The following is a 19,174-nucleotide window of genomic DNA, read 5'->3' as shown; positions in this document are numbered from 1 at the left end:
ACAAACCCCTGTGCAGTCTCAGAGGTCTGTGAAAATCTGGGGTGGTGCTGGCAGTGAGCGCAAGGCAGCCCCACTGCTGCTCCCATTGCCCGGGGAGCCAGGAGCTCCGCTTCATCCTCACACAGCCAGAAATCACTGAATTTGGTACAGTAAGTATAAAACAAAACCAAAGAACAACAAAAACCAAACAAAACCGAAAAAACACCAGAGATTTTTTTTTGCCTCATTTAGCAATATTTGGAGTAGCTGTTACCTGTAACAATTTCTTGTGCTCTGCTAACGCACGTGACTTGCGGAGCCTGAGTGACAAGTGCTTTGCGGCGCTCCCGCCACGCTCAGCTTGCGCCACGTTTTCCTTCCTCACCCGAGGGACACTGTGTCATTGTTGCAGGCAGTTCATGAGGCCGTCCCACCCGCGCCAATTCCCAAAGCTGTTTGCAAAATGCATCAGGTTGTGGTTTTATGTATTGCAAATCCAGACACATCAACCACAAATTCTTAAAACTGCACACATGGTGTAACTAGCATAACGATTTACTATAGATAAACTCTAGTAACCAAACTGACTACGGGGACGCCCAGCACAGGGAGCGAGCTGTGGTACAGCCACAGCCCCGGCCTCAACAACTGCTCTTTGTGATGGAAAAAACAACGGGGATATGGCATCTGCAGCAGGAATGCAAAGTTCAGCAGCCTCAACAAGTTTTACAACTGTTAGAAGTACCTCTCAACTCAGGGGGAATATTTAGACTTAAGACTAAAATTCACTCATTGGAAATGTAGGCAATTTTAATAATTTAAATCCATGTACACTTTTCAAACTGACTCCAAGAGCTGGAATTCTGCTCAACTGCCTAACATTTATCATTATTAAATAGAAACAGATACAATTTTTTTTTTAAATCCATTATTTTGCTGTATGACTTGAACTGTGAAGAGCCAAGACGCTATAAAAAATTGTTCTACAGAAATTCCTTTCCCCCTTTGCCCCACGTAAGTGTTGGATTATTAAAACCAGAACAGAAGCGCTGCTGGAATTGTTCGATTCTGACGAGAGGCTCTTTGTGGCTCAGCCGCCTGCGTGTGCAGTTCAGTCTCAGGCCCGGAGAGGGCAGAGCGGCGCCCGGGAACCGCAGCACAAACAACACACACACCCCTGCGGAACAAACACCAGGAGACAACATTTGATAAAGTCATTTTAATGGAAAATGTAAAACCCCTTTCAACTTCAATGTACAAAGCATGTGTAACACTTGCACTTTTAACAAATTAAAGCAAGCCAATGTTTTAAAAAAATACATCATTGAATGTATATATGTATATATTTACATAGCATATTAAGTTTAATATTTAGCTTTAAAAGTTCACATAAATTTTACCAAAATGAGACAATTTTTAAATAAATTACACCTTTTGAAAACGTTTAATTGTACACTGAATAGCTTCAATAAAATACTGAAGTGTCTGTATTTAATATCTACTTTATATACTTCATATTTTACAAAGTTTACAATTATTTGGCAGTAATTTTCAGATTATGACATGACTGCTGTGCGGACTCAGCAAGATCCCAAATGCAGGCAATAGCTGGTGTTGTGTCCTACTCTCACAGTAACTGTCTCAATGTAGTGAAAAATATCGGAATTATTTTAGCAAACTGTACAAGTCACATTTACATTTGATCAACAATATAGCATAGAACTTTGTCGTTTGTTTTTTTCCAAAAATAAATACATCATCTTAAATCTTTGACATTTCACAAACTTCATGTACATTATAATACAGGACAGCAGAACGCTGCGGAACTGTTTGCAAGTCTAACATGTCATCACAGTGGCTGTGATATGAAGCTCTACCGTTGCAGTGTCATTAACAAGTAAATACTATGAGGATGTTTTCTTGGCACCGATGGTTTGTGAAGCTTAAATTAGTGTGCATACTGTTCATAGATCAGAAAAAATAACCTCCATTTGATGTTAACACAGAAAAGCAGAGCGTGCTTAGTTTTCATCCATGTCTTCCATTTCGCCTTCATGAATCTTCAAAGCTCTCACCATTTCTTTAACTGCATGATACAAGATATTTTTAACCTGCAAGACATCAGACATGTTTTAGTAAGACCTATGACTGAGAAACTTTCAAAATACCTGGCTTTAGGACAGAGCCCTAAGTAGCGGATGGAAAAAAGGACAGGTACAGCCAAGGCAGTGCAAAAGGAAACACCTTTTTACACATTCTAAAATGTAACATGAAATAAATAAAGCCAGCAACTCGAGCCCTGCACAGCCCTGCCGTTCAGGCTGCTGCTCATTGTTATTCTGTGTGAACAGCAGCGAGGAAGTAGCTCCACGCACCGCTCGGCATCCCAATGAGCCCCAGCACGCCCGGCCTCGCAACAGCTTCCAGAGCAGAATTCATTTCCTACCTGCAGTTTATCATCATAATTGATTTCTTCCTTTGACAGCCTCAGCTCCTGCGTTAAGTGAAATGACTGTACAAGATGTTCTGGAGACACAAAGTCCTCAGTTACTTGAACGCAGCTGTGAAAATTTTGCACCTATCCAAAGAAACAAGAAGAGAGTGATAATTAGTATTTGGGGGTTCTTCTTTGGCAGAGATACCTGAGAAACGAGTGGGCCTCGAGATGTCTTAAACCACAGGCTTATCAGACGAAAGGGCGTCTTCATACACTTTACGCAGAGAGTAATTAAGCATATTTGATTTATCTAAGTTAGCTTCTGGCAAAAGGTACACACAGGCTGAACAATGCACATCTGCCTGTGCTCTGGTGTGTCTTCCCGCGGTCAGCTCTGACATGACTCCACAGTCTGACGCCGCGGCACAGCCACCCCACACCAGCACGGAGGGACCCCAGCCGTCCCGCAGGCCCCGCCTCCTCGGGCCACCTGCTGCTTGTGACCTGACCACCAGCAGCTCCTGTTTGTCCTCTTCAGAGACACACAGCATCAGGCTTTCCCCCCAAAACCTTTACAAACGACACTGTTTCTTCAGCATGTCAAAAACCTCGTTTTCCCAAATTCTAACTGCTCATGACGTCGTGCAACATCAGTTCCGCAAACTTATGAAAGCCTGGGGGCAGGGAGGCCTTTGCCATCCCAGCAAACAAACACTCCCACCCTGCTCAGTGCTGATGAAGATCTGCATATTTTAAACTCGAGCCTAACAAAATCTAGAGTTTCTTTACTGCATACTCTAAAATTTCCATTTTGATACCCGACACTCAAAGAAACCTTCATGGCCTCCACAGTTGAGGACACAGCACTTCATTTAAGAATTGGTTTTTTTCTTCAAAACCACTGCCCAAGTCTGATTTTACAAGGTTAGCCTGCCCCTTCACAGGTGAAATCCCAGAGGTGATCCCAGCTCAGTGCCGGTGTTGTACGTGGGGTTTCTCCAGCCTCGTAATCATCAAGGACAGAGCAGTGCCGCTCCCTCCTGCGCATTAACCAGCAAAGCAGCCATTCCAGAGAGGAAGAGGGTTTGTTGATGCCACACTATTTGCAAACAGCAGAGCGCCAGGAGCGAGGAAACAGCTGCACAAGCACCACTGTGAGGCTCCTGCTGCTGCTCGGGAATTTCCTAGAGCTTCGGCTGAAGCGTCTGCACAGCGCAGCCAAGCTGCCGGCTCCAGCCCCCTCTCTTCCCTCGCAGGCTTCTCACCCTTCTCAAGTCTTTACCTGCCCCTGTTTGCCTTTCCACCCCATGCAAATCCCACACTGCTCTTTCACTTCCTCCTCACCCAGACAAGGTTTTATTGATGCCCTCTCTTCTCTCTCCATTGCAGGACCAGCAATATTTATTGCCCTCAGATCGTTTGTTCTGCTGCACCTTAAACCTCCTTCCCTTCCAGGGCCTGTCTGATCAGCGTGCGAGTCTTTGGGGGAAGACAGATTTTACCTGACAGGTCTGGTACTCACCATGGGAATGCCCTGCTGACAGCCCACAGGCACTCCTATTTATAATATTTATGATCCAAGCTGATACAATGACACACACCAATAAATATGTTCAGCGAGATTCCCCGGAGGTTCAGGGATGAGGACTCAGCGCTCCTGTGACTGCGCCGGTCCCAGCTGAAGCGCAGAACAGCTGCTCCCCAGCGCAGGGCCCAGCAGACAGCAGCAGCATCGCAGAAGGGAGGAAAGGGCCACGGCCACACAGCCGCTCCCTCCTGTCCTTGTGTCCTGCGGGGCCAGCATGCAGCTCTCCACCGCAGCTCCCGCACCTTCATCCTACATCCCTATCAGAGCATCGCTGGCATGTCACATTACCTCCAGCAGGTTATTTCACAATATAGAATCCTGCTGTTAAATCAAGACAACACCACTACAAAAAACATTGTAATTACCTGTTCTGCTATGAAGAACTTTTGCATGTAGCCTGAGCAACATGTTTTAATCACCAGCTCAAGTATTTCTATCTTTTAATTGATCACTAAACTATTTTACAAATTTGGATAAGAGTCACTAAATGAAAACTAGGGGGGTCATCCCCAGAGGACAGTCACACAGGGTGACCCCACAGCAGAGCATCAAAAACAACAAATCATTCAAAAAGAACAGAAACAAACAAGCTTTTTTTAGCTGGGCAAGTTTCCAAGGAGAGCTGAGGGCTCCTTGTTGGAAGTACCAGAGAGAGAACAAGGCCCAGACGTGAGCAAATAGGGACACTTCTGTGCTCCCCTACTCATACAGCCGAGAAGAAAGGAGATACAACCCCACAATGCATCACCCACAGTACATTCAGGGAAGCATCTGCAGAGGAGATCAATCCAACACTGTGCCTACTGATAGTTCACCCCCAGGAGAGCAATTCCCTCCGCAAGAGCTACCAACCAGGCTACTCCGACCGTCACAGCTCACAGGAGATGCTCTCCCTCCACCCCGGCACCAAACAGCCTGGCTTTGCCTGCTGAAATGATCACAAGGGGGATGTGACTGCTGGCTGCAAGTACAAAGGGAGGAGGGGGAAACATGGGAAATAATAAAAGAGAAGCAACACACAGAACCCCCTCCATGTTAGAGCAGTAAAATACTAGACCAGCACATCAGAAGCAGCAGTGTGACCAGAGTCCTAACCGGCTCCAGGATGGCAGCGTCTGAGCGGCACTGCAGTGAGCACCGGCAGCCGGGCTGCTCCCCAGCTCCAGCCCTCAGCCTCATTTCCTCTGCTCCACAACACTACCAGTGAGCACATTAAAATAAAAGTTAATTTACCTCCAAATTTAGTAACAACTCTCATCCACTTTTTAAAAATTCATAATGTATATGTAAATCTGAAACACTTAACGTGTAAACTTAACCTGGTATGCATTCTCGTTCAGACTTATTTTTAAGCGTTTAAATGTGCTTTGTATATATGAAGTGTTGGTGCTGATCCCTAGGGTCAGTATTTATGCATCTCTATATAGAGTACTATACACCTACATGAAAGAACATGATGCTTTCATTTCCTCCTACGTGGCAGATTCACAGGAACTTCTTACTGAAGATGAAAAGGTTCTCAGCTTCACCCACTAAGATTTAAAAACACTGTATTATTAACTCCTTGGTGCCAGAAGCTAGAACATTACCACTTCAAAAGCAATCTGGAGTTTAAAGCCGTGGAGATAAAGATAAGAGTGGTTTTATTTTTGGTCCTTAAACCTATGAACTGCAGGGAAGCATGGACCAGTCTCACTACTTTGTGTTTTATTTCTGTATGCCTTTATATGATGCCATGTGCTATATAAGATAAATTTCCTAGTGTGTTTGTTACTTTCTGTGGGTTCCCTTTCCCCTCTTGTGTCTGGGATATCTCCCATGTTTTCAGAGATCAGAGTAAGGTTACTGGAGGATGCAATACAAACCTTCCCAACCCCGGGAGTCCTAACTGCTCCAGCCTAACAGGAGCTGATAACAACATCAGTGCCAGATGTTCCTTCACCTTTGTGAAGCAATGCGAAGCCCTGGAAACACGGTACAGGGCAAATTTGTTCACCTGGGCTTAACATACCATCATGTGAAACCCATCTAAAGACTGACATAGGAGTCTAGTCTGCGTAAGGTACTGCTGCTTCCAGTGCCCCAGCAAGTGACACAGCCAGCAGACAGACCAGGGACACGACATCTGTCATCACTACAACCCAGTCATTTTTCTTCCACAGATAAAACACTGCTGCCCTGGTCATGGTGACCCAGTAAAGCCATTGCTTCCTCTCTGCCCAGAAGAAGCAGCGTCTGGAAGGTAATCTCCAGGATCAGAAACCAAATGATATCTTCTTCAGAAGGGCCTGGCCTCACTTGCACCCGGGTGGAGATCAATGATAAGTCTTTAGCAGCGAGCTGGTTTACAACCCCTGCTGCAGGGTGGGGATGCTCCTCATTCCTCGATAGTCAGCTACCTCATTAGTAGTGCCTGACAGCTGGCAAGGCAGCGAGAAACCAGGCTCCAGTTCCTGTTGGAACAGGAAAAGGTTCATAGAGTGAAGAAATAAGTCAATCTAGAACCGTCTCAAAATCATGTCTAAACAACTGTGTTTTCCTCCTCTTTTCACCATGGAGTTTGCAAACTGTGAGGGAAACAAACAAAACCAAACCACCACCAAACAAAATGAAGTAACAAACTCCACATGCTAGGAAAGGACTGAAGCTTGCCACACAAATCCACGCTGCTTCTCCTGAACTGCCCTACTGGCAGTACTTTTTCATACATAACTAAGAATTAAAGCAGCCCAGCTGCTGCAAAGGTGGTGACAGCCGGGAAGGCTGCTGAAGGGACAGTGATGACTCCTGCTGATTGAAGTACCTTCTGTGTAAAAAGGAACTTCATGTGGAGCAGGAAAACCACCTCCAAATCCTGTTACAGAAACATCTTGTCACACCCAAACTGCCTCTACAATTCTCCCACAGCAGAAGACAAAACGGATGACATCGGACATCTGGGTATTTTCAGCTGCTTGGGTTGCTCTCCCAGCCCTCTGGGGTGAACTTTTGGTTTAGAACAACAACAGTAACAAAATACTAACCTGACTTTGCCATAACTAACACCAGTTTATTTAGAAACTTGCTAATGGAATGAAAAGTGGAAAAAAAGAGGTTAATAATACTCTGCTCGTTTTTCTTTTTAAAGGAAAAAAGGAACAGTATCGTTTCAAGCATTCCGGTTGGTGTATGTCAGTACTGGCTAGTCATCTATACAAGCAGACGTACCTTATACATTCCTATACACCACCAACTACCAGTAAGAAAATAAAATCTAATTTGAGTACAGATGTAGTTATGTCTTTGAAAACATGTTATTTCACTGTATTTATGTTATTTAATCCTGTGTATCTTTAAACAGCTGTACATTACCTGATGAAGTGCTCCTGCTGGTAGAATAATAGCATCACCAAGAAACTGAATAACTGTACAGGTTTTTACTCCGTATTCTTCGAGAAGTCTTTGGCGAAGTTTTTTGTTCACGTACCAGCTCTGATCACGTATTGGATCGTGCTCTGGTAAAACTTCTAAGCCTTGCTCTTTTGCTATCTGTAAGTACAAAAAAGATCCCAAGTCACTTTCAAGAGAAGCTGAAATCTCTTGCTGATAAGTTGTTATTATACCTAACTTAGGAAGCAACACTACTTTGTTCCCAATCAATAGCCAAGTAAGAATGTTAGTTAGAGACTGAAAAGAACCTCAAATGAACTGGGAAGTCTCACTGAGCTGAAGACACTTGCAGAATTCCTACTCTGAACTGCAGAACTTTAAAGAACTCGGCACAATAATCAATTAATAAGCACCATGCTCTCTCTGTGACTTCTTTCATCAAGAAAATAAAATCTGACCTCAAGAGTTCCTACACTGCCAGCTCCTTTAAGCTGATAACCTTCAGTTTCAACACAGACACTCAACACCACAACCGCAGCTCAGGAAAAAGCAGCAGATACAACTCAGAGACACGCGGTCCTGGGCAACCTGCTCTAGGCAACTCTGCTGGAGCACAGAGCAGGACAAAAGGACCCCACAAGGTCCCCTTCCAATCTCAACCACCTGAGATAAGTTATTTTCCTGCTATCCCATCAAGGAATTTGAAAATGATGGACATAGGAAAAAATAGTTTCCAACAGTCATAGACTTAATTGCAACAACCATTTCTCATTAAGTTAACCACAGGGGAACAAATATAACCCTTAATCAATTCCTAATTAATCAATGACTAAAGATAAAAACCACATATCCAATCCATCTGTCATGACTCAGGAGATAATTATCTCATTAAACCCAGATTTTTCTTCATATTGACATTAAATGTACTTAATTGTGTGATGCATGGCTTGAAACTGTTCTTGTATATTATCACCTTCTGTACTAGCAAGATACTGAGACGTTATCTCTTACCAGCAGGCAAAGTGGTCCTAAGGTCTAGTCATCAATTATTCTCTGATTCAGTCTTTCAAAAACACCACCGCACCAAAATACAAGGCGGTACACAATTCATTTTGGATACCATTGTAAGCTGTGGCAGCAAACGACAAACTTAAATACACAGTGTCTTAAGTGCTTCTGTTCTAAACCTGCTACTCAAGAGTTTTACAATATCCTTTAACTGCTGACTAATACTCATCATCCACCTATTCCCTTGCATTCCTGATTTTGCTCACAACTCTCACTTCCAGACTTAAGAGCCACCATCTACTTCACTAGCATCTGTTTTCTGAATGAACAGAAAAAGTCTCACTCTATATTTCACAATCTCCTGGAATTAGCTGTATTTTATCTGCTAGTGCTCATTTTTCCCCAGGGTTCAGCTGCCCCGGGACTGAAACACTGTGTGATTGTCCAAGAGAACCTTCACTGCTCCATTGCGCAGGCTCTCCCTGCTGGCAGCACAGCCCTTGGCCTCCAGCTGGTAATGGAACCCACAGCCAGTTAAAACTCTTCTGATGTTTTCCCCACAGTAGAAGATAGTGAAGACTTATTTTCTCCAAGCAATCACTGCAGTGATATTTTGGTACTTCTATGCTGTCTCTCAAGACTGTCTTCTAGAACTTGAAAACATGCTGAAGACAGGACACACGAAACTGCTTCCAAGATGGTAACTCTGAATTTAATGACACTGAAGACAATCAATGGCCTAATAGTGGATATTCACTCTTTGTGCTCTAGCAACAGCCTGAAAGGTTCTGACGTGGCTTGAACTTGCTCATCACATGCTGCTGAAGGAAGATCTGCACTGTAGCTAAGACTGAAGAAGTCTGCTGCCCTTGGGACGTTATCCCACACCACTGCATCTTCACTAAGAGCCAAGACATGCTCTGAGCCAATGGACGTGCCACAGAGCCCCTGGGAACATCAGTGGCTGCTGGGTTGCAAGGTCAGAGGTTTTTGCATGAGACTATTCTCAAGAATTTCAGCATCTGGAAATGCAAGAATGGATCAGTGACAGAAAAACATTACCCTACAAATTATCCTTTGTATTAGAGAAGGACCAGAATGGCTCTCCGTGCACCCATGAGTTCGCAGGCTACCCGTAAATCCTAAGAAGTGAACACCCACCACGTTACAGATTTTGTTGATGATGTAGCAGGTCAATAATTATTTATTTTATGTGCTGTAAAGAATTTTGCTTCCCTACATTCCTTACGCATAGCAGTGGCATTTGTGGGTTTTGCCAGCCCCCTTTGATTTACCAGTTACTTAGATGATATTTGGAAAATATGGACTATAAAAATCTAACCTTTTGCAGAAACTCCCTTATCTTGTCAGCATCTTTGCCAGCATAAATGTGCCATAAAGCACCAGGTAATTCACTTGAATCTTTCAACCGCTTCCTTAAAAGATCATCCAAATCTTCCTCTTCAAACTTCTTCAGAACTCCTAAAATCCAACAAAAATTTTTTTTAAAGTGAGACAGAGGAAAAACTTAAAATAAACACCTTCTTTCTGTATTTCTGTGTGAGACTGACAGATAAAAAGTTTGCTCAATACAACAAAAGCCCCCAGGTGATTTTTTGTTCTCTGTTTCTAATTAGTAGAACATGAATGCCATAAAGACCTTAAAAACAGCACTTGCTTGAGTTTGATAGAACACATTCTCCTACTTGAAATAAACAAGCAGGGCTGGCATCAAAAAATCAAAATATGGAAAAGGTATTTTCCTGCAGTCAGCAAAAGCTGCGTTCTGTGTGCTGTTTGCAGCAGGTCGCCAAGATGCTCGAGCTCTCCCAATACACTCAGGTTTTGCTGTTATTAACTCAGCGCATACGCAAGTGAAAACAAAGCAAATAAAAGACAGCAAACCTTACTGCAGCTCTATTAGTCATACCCCAAAATCTACATTTGCTGATTATGGAATAAGAGGACAAAAGAATATGGGGAAAGAAACAAAACTATTTCAGTGATTTAAAGACTTCCACATGAGCAATAAACCTCATACAGACGCCAAACATACACCAATTTAAGCTCTCTGGTGCTGAAAAATTACATTGCAGTCCAAATTCAATAGAGCAAACGCAGCACGTCCAGAGGGAGCAGAATAAACAGAAGGTTTGGCAAATACATCATCCTGACATAATTGTTAGAACTGCCACAGCTTCCAGAGAAAATCCTTCACCCCGCACTTTCATTAGCTCTGCCAGCCCCAGCACAGGAATGGGGGATCAATTATAGGCAACGGCAAAAAAAGTGAAAAGACTTTGAAATATCATTTCATAACTCATGAACCGCAGCATATTTTATGCAGAATTAGTGCATCTGCAAATTCTTGAAACAAAGAATCTCCCAGGTTTAAGCAAGTACTTATGGATACCTTTCATCTGCCTCAGAAGAACAGTGTCAGTTTTAAAAGCAGCAGATCATTCAGTGCCTCTACACCTCTCTCAAGGTGTGAGATTTACCTGATTTGGAAAGTACTCCATTTCCTTTCGCTATGCCAACATAAACAAGGATGTTCACAACATCAGAAACTTCAATATGGAGATTTGTGGTTCCTATATCATGGTCTTTAGTAGCAGCCACACCTATGTTACAAGGTGAAAATTAAGATTTATTGTGTTGCATATTCACCTTCAAACAGAAACGTGCAACAGCTGAGAAGAAATTTCTGAAGGTACACTAAGAATCACAGAAAAGCATTTTATGTACAGACAGCCTTTAATATGAAAATACTGAGATATTCAAACTACAAAGATGCTTTTTTTCACTTGCTAAACGAGAAAATGTTACTTTAACAGAGACCCTGAGATATCTCTTAGCCCAGGTAACTGTCCCTGTGCAGCAGCTGTGTCAGAACAAAACACATTTCAGCAGAATAATCAAAGGTATTTCCTGACCACTATGTTCCTTCCCAGCCTTTCAGGTTGGTCAGGGCAGAATATAAGAACAATGAATACAGAGGGTTATCAAATCAAGCGTATCATTTTAATGCACGGTTGTAAGCAGAGTTCTTAAGAAATCCCCAAGCAAAGAGGAAAATTAATTTTAGTTCTAAAAGGTAAAAACATACATGCTTAAGTCAAAAGGATATTTCAGAACAGTGAGCCTTGCAGCAGTGTTAAAGTGTCATTAATGATTCAGTTCTTCAGGCCCATGCCTTGATCACTATCATTAACATGTTTATTTCAAAGGACATCTGGAGAACTTTTTAAACCAAAGCCATCATGACACAAGTTAGAACTAATTTCTTGTCCTATTACAACAATTTGTAAAACAGAATTGAACAAAACTGTTTGAAAAAGAAGCAGCTGGAAAAGGTCTCAGGGAAACGACCTTTTCTAAACAGGTTTTTGAGTGTACAGCATACAACTACAAAGAAATATGCTGAGATTTATTTATTACCAGAATTATGAACACAGTAATATTTCATGAGGCATTTTGTCACAGAGATTAATTAAAGATGGGATTTGTCTTTGTGCAAAAGTACCTAACCACTTACATGCTCCGTAAGACTGTAACAGCACAAGAGAGCAAGAAACGCAGAAGCCAGTAAACTCTCATGCTGGAGGTGCATGTACTGTTGATGGGCAAGTCAGTCGAGTATTTCTCCTACACTCAGTGAACAATTATCCTCCAAGCAAGCCCAACACTGTAATGTGTGATATTCTGCACTTCTAAGGGCAGAGGAAACGGCTGCACTAAGGCACACTCACCATACGCACTGCAGAGCCTGGGTCCCAAATCTGGACGGACAAAAAATCCTGGCAGATGAGAAGCCAAGTTTAGTTTTCCTTCTGGACTACAGTATTCAGGCAAGGGTAAACTTTTTAATAAATCCTCGTATCTGGAGGAGAGAAAGAAGAATGTAACTGAATTTGTGTCATTACACAGACAAAAAAAACCCAAAGCAACATGGAGATTGACTTAAGAATGTCTAATATTGAACCCAATACCTTGCTGGCATCATAGCCTTGAAATCTTCACCAGAAGGCCAGTCTTTCAGTTTTAGTAGAGCTGTTTCCCCATTTTTTATTTTCTGCCGTTCTGCAAGTAACACAGAAATTACTAAGAACTCATACACTGTAGGTGTTTTATTTTATTCAGCTAAAACATATAACCAAACTCTTAACCTGTCTATAAAGATTTCATCCATCACACAGGAGAAAATTAATTTTAAGACTCAAGAATGATACAAACCAAATTCAACTAGTTGAGGAACAATGACATTTGTTTGGTTTCTTAGTCAGACCTCACAAGTATATAGCGCATCTTTAATTCTGCAAAGGTACAAAAATACAAGTTCCCATCACATTCTCTGGGAACAGATTACCTAGAGCTTTCTTTTAAAATTAAAGTTTCTTTGAAGCCTCAAGATCCATAAAAAAATATTTTTAACTGCAGTTTCTAACACTGAGCATGTTCAGAATCAATGCAATAATACATTTAAGGTAACGTACTTGAAACATCTTCAAAACCATCCCAGAATTCTTTGACGTTGGTGTTTGAAATAATACTGTCTTTGCAATTCAAGATATCAGCTTGCTGGTTTCCAAAATCTAGACTAATTGACTCAGCTTTCCATAGGCTGAAGTTCATTTTCTTATGCATACCGGACACTAACACAGGCTGTAAAAACAAACAAAATAAAAATAAATCAATACTTACCCTTTCTCAAGTAAACACATCCTTCAATTAAACAAGCACAAATACATCTGAAACACACCCTGAAGACCTCAGCCCTACGGAGCTGTTAACACTTCCTCCAACAGCAACCACACCTGGCATGTCCTACACACACCTTCTGGAATCTGAATCACCATAACAGTTATTTCTTATTTATCATCAGAAGTTAACTGAAGTTCAAACTACACAAGGTTCCTGTGTGGGCTGCACCTGACAAGCTTTTGCCCACTAATTATACATTGTCAGAATTTGTCCTTTAACACGACTCCCCAGAGTCCATCTGAAGTTCACTCCACAGCCCGAGCGCTCAGTACCCACCCTGCCCTGCTTCCAGCACTCTTTGAACAGCTTCCAGTTGTTGTTGTTTTTATGGTCTCTGAGCCACAAAACGTGCTTATCACAGATCCACGAATACTGAATATCACTGTACAGTTTACTGCTGTCATCCTGAACACATTTTCTGTCATCCTTTGGCTCATCTTTTATTTCAGATTTTACATTTATCTTTGGTGCTCTGTTTGGTGGGATCTTGTTTTCCACTACTGAAGCAATTATGTCATCAAGAATGTTTGGCATAGTCCTTCCACTCTTGCCACTCTATTAGAAAACAAACAAATGTATGCTTAAGCAATGTAAAAGCAAATAAAAATAATGCAATTTCTTTTGCAGTAGAATGACAGCATTTCACTACTAAATAGCAGCTTGCAGTTATCTGCTTCCTTTGTAGGAAATCACATGCATTCTTACATGGAAAAAGTCAGAAATATACAGTTACTACAAAACTCAATATATTGCAATCTTCCTTTACTTTGTCAGGTTAAGGCTTTATCTAACTTCACAGACATTTTCTTCATAGTATGCATCAATTATCACTGTATATATAAGAAAATAAATAAAATGTTAACGCAAATGCGTGTGTGCATATAAAGTTTTAATGATTAATGAGTATGTAGAGCAATACAGCTATCGAACTGCTCTAACTACAAGGTACCAAAACAAATGATAGAGATTTTCAAAACCTGATATAAAACCCACGTGCCTTGTAAACACTTACTGCTGTTCCTGTCGAGTAAACGGGAGCAAAAGCAATACCAGCATCTGTAGAACCTAGACGCAGCTTGCCGGCTGTTGTAGTTAATAAATCTCGTAAGGTTGAGCCCTGCTCGTTGTTCTGGGATGAAGGAGGGGAGTTTTTACAGTTTTGGGACTCTAAATTATCCTGGTCTTTCTCTTCTTTTGAATGTTTTCCAGAAGGACATTCTTTATTCTCTAAAACAAAAGTAAAAAAATGACAGTTTTCACCGCTGTATCACGATGCAGACATAGGAACAGCACCAGCATCCTGCGTTTTATAGTGGCGGTAACATACTGTAGCACTAGTGCTTTATTCACCTGAAAACACACCAGAGGATGAACTAGATCCTTCAAAATGCAGTCAAAGAGTGTGACTGTGACAATGCCTTCCTCAGCATCTCAGACATGCAGCTAAGTGAGCACCTGTCACAAACGAGAGATGCTGTAGCTGGGAACAGTGCCACATCACGCGTGTGTTCCATTAGTGGCTCGTTTGGTAACAGGTTCTGATGCCACCAGGAGAAGGCATTGCAGCTTCAAGATTAAAATTAAAGGGCAAAAAGAACATCACCTTTGGTTTTTGCTGAACTGAAAACTGTGTGAATCTCCCTCATTAATTCAATTGTGTTATCACTGGCACCCCCAAAGTCATGGGCATAATATAACAGTTTCAAACAAATACCTTTCTTTTCTTCTCTGGCTTTCTGCTCTGCAAGATCGGCTAACCAGTGCAGCGGGGACTGGGACTCGGGCGGCGTTGACTTGCTGTCTGTGCTCACATCGCTCCTCGGACTCGTGTTCCCGTTTGCCTCAGACTTTTGAGGAGTGTTCTGCTGCTGAGACTCGGGCAGGCACAGAGAAATCTTATTACTGTGGTTAAGGACATTCTGCAAAACCTGTGAAGAACATTTATTTTTAGGTCTCGAACTTTGCTTTAATGTATTCCAAAGACAAGGCTAGCATTTAACCATTGTATATGCAAACTAAAATGCAACTGGTACTACCAAAATATAAAAATCCACAGGAATTGGAACACCTGAGCAAGCTGCCATGTATGGACACATTTTCGACTCACCTGAGATACGCCATTCAGTGCGGGGAGCTTGCCAGCTTGTGTGCTCTGCTTGCTGGTACACTGACAATGGGATTTAATTTCAAATTTTTCTCTAATATTGTGCATAGCATCTAGAAGATCTGTCAAAACTAGGAGACAATTAAGAACACCATCAATCACCACCTCTCAATCATTTCGTGAGCCTCTTTAAAATACACACCGTGATGCTAAAATGCTATCTCCAAACCTTTTTAAAATTTAAACTATTAAAAAAGCTAAACTTATCACTCAAGAATACTATAGAAGGACTGCCCAGTTTACCTTAAAGCTTATGCAGAAAGAGACAAAGTCTTTAATTAAATAATTGCATGCTACTCTTCTGAATAATCTAACTTTTGCTCTGCATTCCCATTGCATGGCACACACCAAGCCAGCCAGCCATTCATTATTATCTCCTCATTGTTCAACGGGTTCATCACTGCTTCATTTAATAAAACCGTCAAATTAGACTGAAGTGAGCTATGTCTTGACAAAAAAATTAGTACGTCGTCATGTAATTTAAGGCTGTTTGGCAATGGGTAGGCACAGAAGAACAAAACTGAGGTTATGTAGGCAGCCTTCACTGTGCTGTTTCCAGATGAGTGGTTCACTTCACAATTTAAAATTAAAACCAGTTTCAGTCTGGAACCTGTTCTGGAGAATGTCACAATTTGAATTAATTACGGAATCTAAGCAACCTTCATTTCTACCTGAACTAACATGCAACAACCCACAAAATAATGAGCACGTCTGTATTTCCAGCTTAAAATAACTTGGGAATTTACTTAACAAGTTTAAGGGCACATTTGAGTTTTCTATTCTCTGTTCTGCATCAATGCTGCCAGAATCACAAGCAAAGCTGCGCTAACAACCACCACTCCTAACCGCACCTCTTCATAAAACTGACTTGGCTGTAAGAAAACCTCCAAATTTAGCGAGGTTTAGGTTACTGCTTAGTTTTTCAATTATCACAAGCTCCTTCAATGCGTTTTGCTTTAAGATGCTCAACCAGCTCTCCAACCAAAACCACACATTAATTTCTATTTTTCTTTTTTTTTTTTTTTTGGGTGGGTGTAGGAGACAGAAAACAGTGAAAAACTATCCCCAAAACTCTGTTTCCACATAACACTCCTCAGCAGTACTAGTCTAAGATTTTCTTTTAATAGCTAAGGTCAGATTTATTAAGTACATTCCGGCTGTTTTATTCTGCTCTGAAACGGTACAAAACAGTCAAACACCCTGAATTTCTTCACTGTCTGTCCCCAAAATCCCTTCCGACATCTATCAGCACACTCCTCTTTCTCTCCATCATCTGTGCTCCTTGCTGGTACGTGCCCAGAATCACCTGCCCTCCTGTGATGATTTGACACAATTTGCAGGTTTTTAAGTGGAAAATGAGAAGTTTCAAGAAACAACTCTGGCCTCTCTTTACAGGAAGACGTGGGAACAAACACATCCAGCTTGTTTTCAGGTGGTCTTACCAGAGCCTGGAATAATCTGTGTTGGCATCAGGTGTTTGTGATCATGAGGCTGTCCCTTCACACACTTCATCCAGGCATATAACTCCTTGTCTGCAAAATAACATTGCCAATTGTTTTACTTTCCTTACAGTGCTGAACAGACAGAGCTAACGAACATTTCTTCAGACTTGCTTTAGTTAGAAATGGTTTTCTACATACTGTGAAGCCTTCTGCCCTGGTACCCTGTGTGGCAAAGATTCACATACAACAGCTACTTTTCACAATAAGGGAAAGAGTGAAGATTTTTACAATACTGAAATCTAAAACAGCCACAGCTGTAACACAGACCCCTGCCAGTAACCTCAATGTTTCAAAGTATATTCCCTTTATTACATTTAGCAAGTTGCCAGTTTAGCAGAAGCCAAAATCCTTTACAGTTGCTATTGAGGCATTAGATGCAGTTCTAGTGCAGAAAAGACACAACTAGGCTGCAACTGCATGGGTAGTTTAATTTGACACAAGCCGCACTCCAACTGAAAGTGCCCGTCTTCAACCAGAGAGGGTCAAACAAACAAAAAAGATGAACTTTTTAAGCAAATCAATTCTCTGATTTTGCCAACCATGCAGCTGCACCAATGTTACTGGTGACACAAAGGAGAGGGAAGTTGCATCATGGATTTATGTCAGATTAAAGCAACCGTGAACCACAAGTCTGTATGTACTGGTTGAAAAATCATTTGTGGCAGCAGAGAGGGCCTAACCGGTAGGAAAGAGACGCTTCCCATGACATTTCAGGAAGACTGTCCCTCCCAAAAAAATACACGGTGTAAAGGCAAGAGAGAGGAAGAAAGAGAGCAAAAAAATGTCTGGCCAAGCAACTGCTCACCGAGCTGCTACATGACTTGGGGACAGAAATAGGAATGTAATTTTTGTCTCAAAACCAGTCTTGTATCCTATCCACTGAACTGACAGTTTCAAGAGACTCTTCAAATCTTTTTACTAGCTTGCTCAGCTCCAGCAAAGTAAACTAAGGAGCACACCAAAGGAAGCATTTAGCACATTTAAAGCATTATCTTCTTACACTGTAATAGATATACAATATACCAAATGTTCCTTTCAGATAAATATTAGATTTGTTAGCTATTTTGTAGTTTCTGTAACTCCTAAAACATTGAAATACGTAACTGGTCACAAACATAAACTGAATCTAAAAACAAAACAGTATCTACTTAATACATTTTATCACTGAAATGCCATGTCATTCCACTTGATGGTGCCATGAACTGTCTGAAGGTAACAATGGCTGCACATTCATTCATTCATGTAGTAAAGTAATGAGAGAAGTCATTGATAAGTATCTGAATAACAAATATTTAAACCTCTGACATTCCTGCTGAAGCAGGGGGAAACCAGTGTATTCTCAGTTACATTTAGCAACTGTAAAAACAACCACCAGTTCCAGGAAAAATGGTGTAATATAAAGTGCTATTATATGGGATGGGTGGGTGGTTGTGAACTTTGTAAGAGAGTGCCAAAGGAGTGAGATAGTTCACATGAATCCTACAGCATCATTAGCAATAATGCCGCAGAGAAGGAAGCTATCGTACTCCTGCTTTTGCACGTAATGTTGTGACCAACAGTAAGGAGAAAGTCTTCCCTGCTAGAAGACTGAGAAGCAGCCTACTTCTGTATACTGCTTTTTTAAGCTAGGAAGACATTTTACTAAAACTTTCCTGGAGGGTTAACACGCACACTATAAAAAGTCTCTGACTGCATGTTCCCACTGGGGTAAATAATGTTGGGCCTATAGCCCAAGCCACGTCAGATGGATGCACACACATGCACACACAGACCCAAGCCAGTTGAGAGCTGCTGAAGCAGCCTCCAGCATTAAAGCACTGAAGACTGCTCTCAGTGCTGGAAAACACCAACATTAGTTCCCTAGAAACTTCAGGCTTTGATGGAAGTCTCTGGGAACATCCCATAACCGCAGTGTAGGAGGCCTCTCGCTGCAAGCCAAGGACAAAGTGGATGAGTCTCTCTATTTGTTAAAGATTTGCCATCTGACAGTAAAGCTTCATTTTACTAACACTTCACATCTGTGACATTATGCTGCTATGACAAACATGGAAATGCTTTTCCAAACGGCATTATACTTGAATCAGTTCCTGGCGCAGCGTCTGCCCGCAGGACCGTGCCAGGGCACAGCGCCTGCCACCGGGGAAGGCCACCCCTGGAGCACCCATGTCACAGCCCAGGGCTGAACGACCACATCAATCTTCCAAGTCATTCCTCTTTGCAACTGCAACCAGGCTGGGTCACTCAGGAAATACAGGTTTGCAAGTCACTCCTGTTGTACTTCACTACAGACTAGAAACTTACATTGAAGCACTGAATTAAGATTAAATTGATTACTTGTGTGGGCTGCTGGATTGTGAAACCTC

At 41.8% G+C, this 19,174-nt stretch overlaps 1 protein-coding gene across 4 annotated transcripts in view; it reads right to left on the bottom strand.

The window, feature by feature from the left end:
• Positions 1-1,183: 1,183 nt before the first annotated feature.
• The window catches only part of JMJD1C (jumonji domain containing 1C), a 161,857-nt gene continuing 143,866 nt past the window's right edge, over positions 1,184-19,174 (bottom strand). For 3 of the 4 annotated variants that reach the window (XM_082052366.1, XM_082052369.1, XM_082052368.1), the window contains 13 exons: positions 16,752-16,841; positions 15,253-15,380; positions 14,860-15,073; positions 14,143-14,372; positions 13,422-13,700; positions 12,878-13,046; positions 12,374-12,464; positions 12,134-12,264; positions 10,883-11,005; positions 9,724-9,863; positions 7,356-7,532; positions 2,426-2,557; positions 1,184-2,090 (listed from right to left, as the gene is read on the bottom strand). In XM_082052366.1, the coding sequence (XP_081908492.1) occupies positions 2,001-2,090; positions 2,426-2,557; positions 7,356-7,532; positions 9,724-9,863; positions 10,883-11,005; positions 12,134-12,264; positions 12,374-12,464; positions 12,878-13,046; positions 13,422-13,700; positions 14,143-14,372; positions 14,860-15,073; positions 15,253-15,380; positions 16,752-16,841 (1,994 nt within the window). In that variant the 3' untranslated portion in view covers positions 1,184-2,000. The remainder of the gene's footprint in view (positions 2,091-2,425; positions 2,558-7,355; positions 7,533-9,723; positions 9,864-10,882; positions 11,006-12,133; positions 12,265-12,373; positions 12,465-12,877; positions 13,047-13,421; positions 13,701-14,142; positions 14,373-14,859; positions 15,074-15,252; positions 15,381-16,751; positions 16,842-19,174) is intronic. The other variant, XM_082052367.1, reaches the window with a different exon arrangement.

The sequence above is a fragment of the Streptopelia decaocto genome, assembly GCF_964273445.1.
Source record: "Streptopelia decaocto genome assembly, chromosome: 5".
In the NCBI taxonomy this organism is placed as follows: Eukaryota; Metazoa; Chordata; class Aves; order Columbiformes; family Columbidae; genus Streptopelia; species Streptopelia decaocto.
Note: the sequence above shows the minus strand (reverse complement) of the source record. Positions and strands in the feature narration are given on the sequence as shown.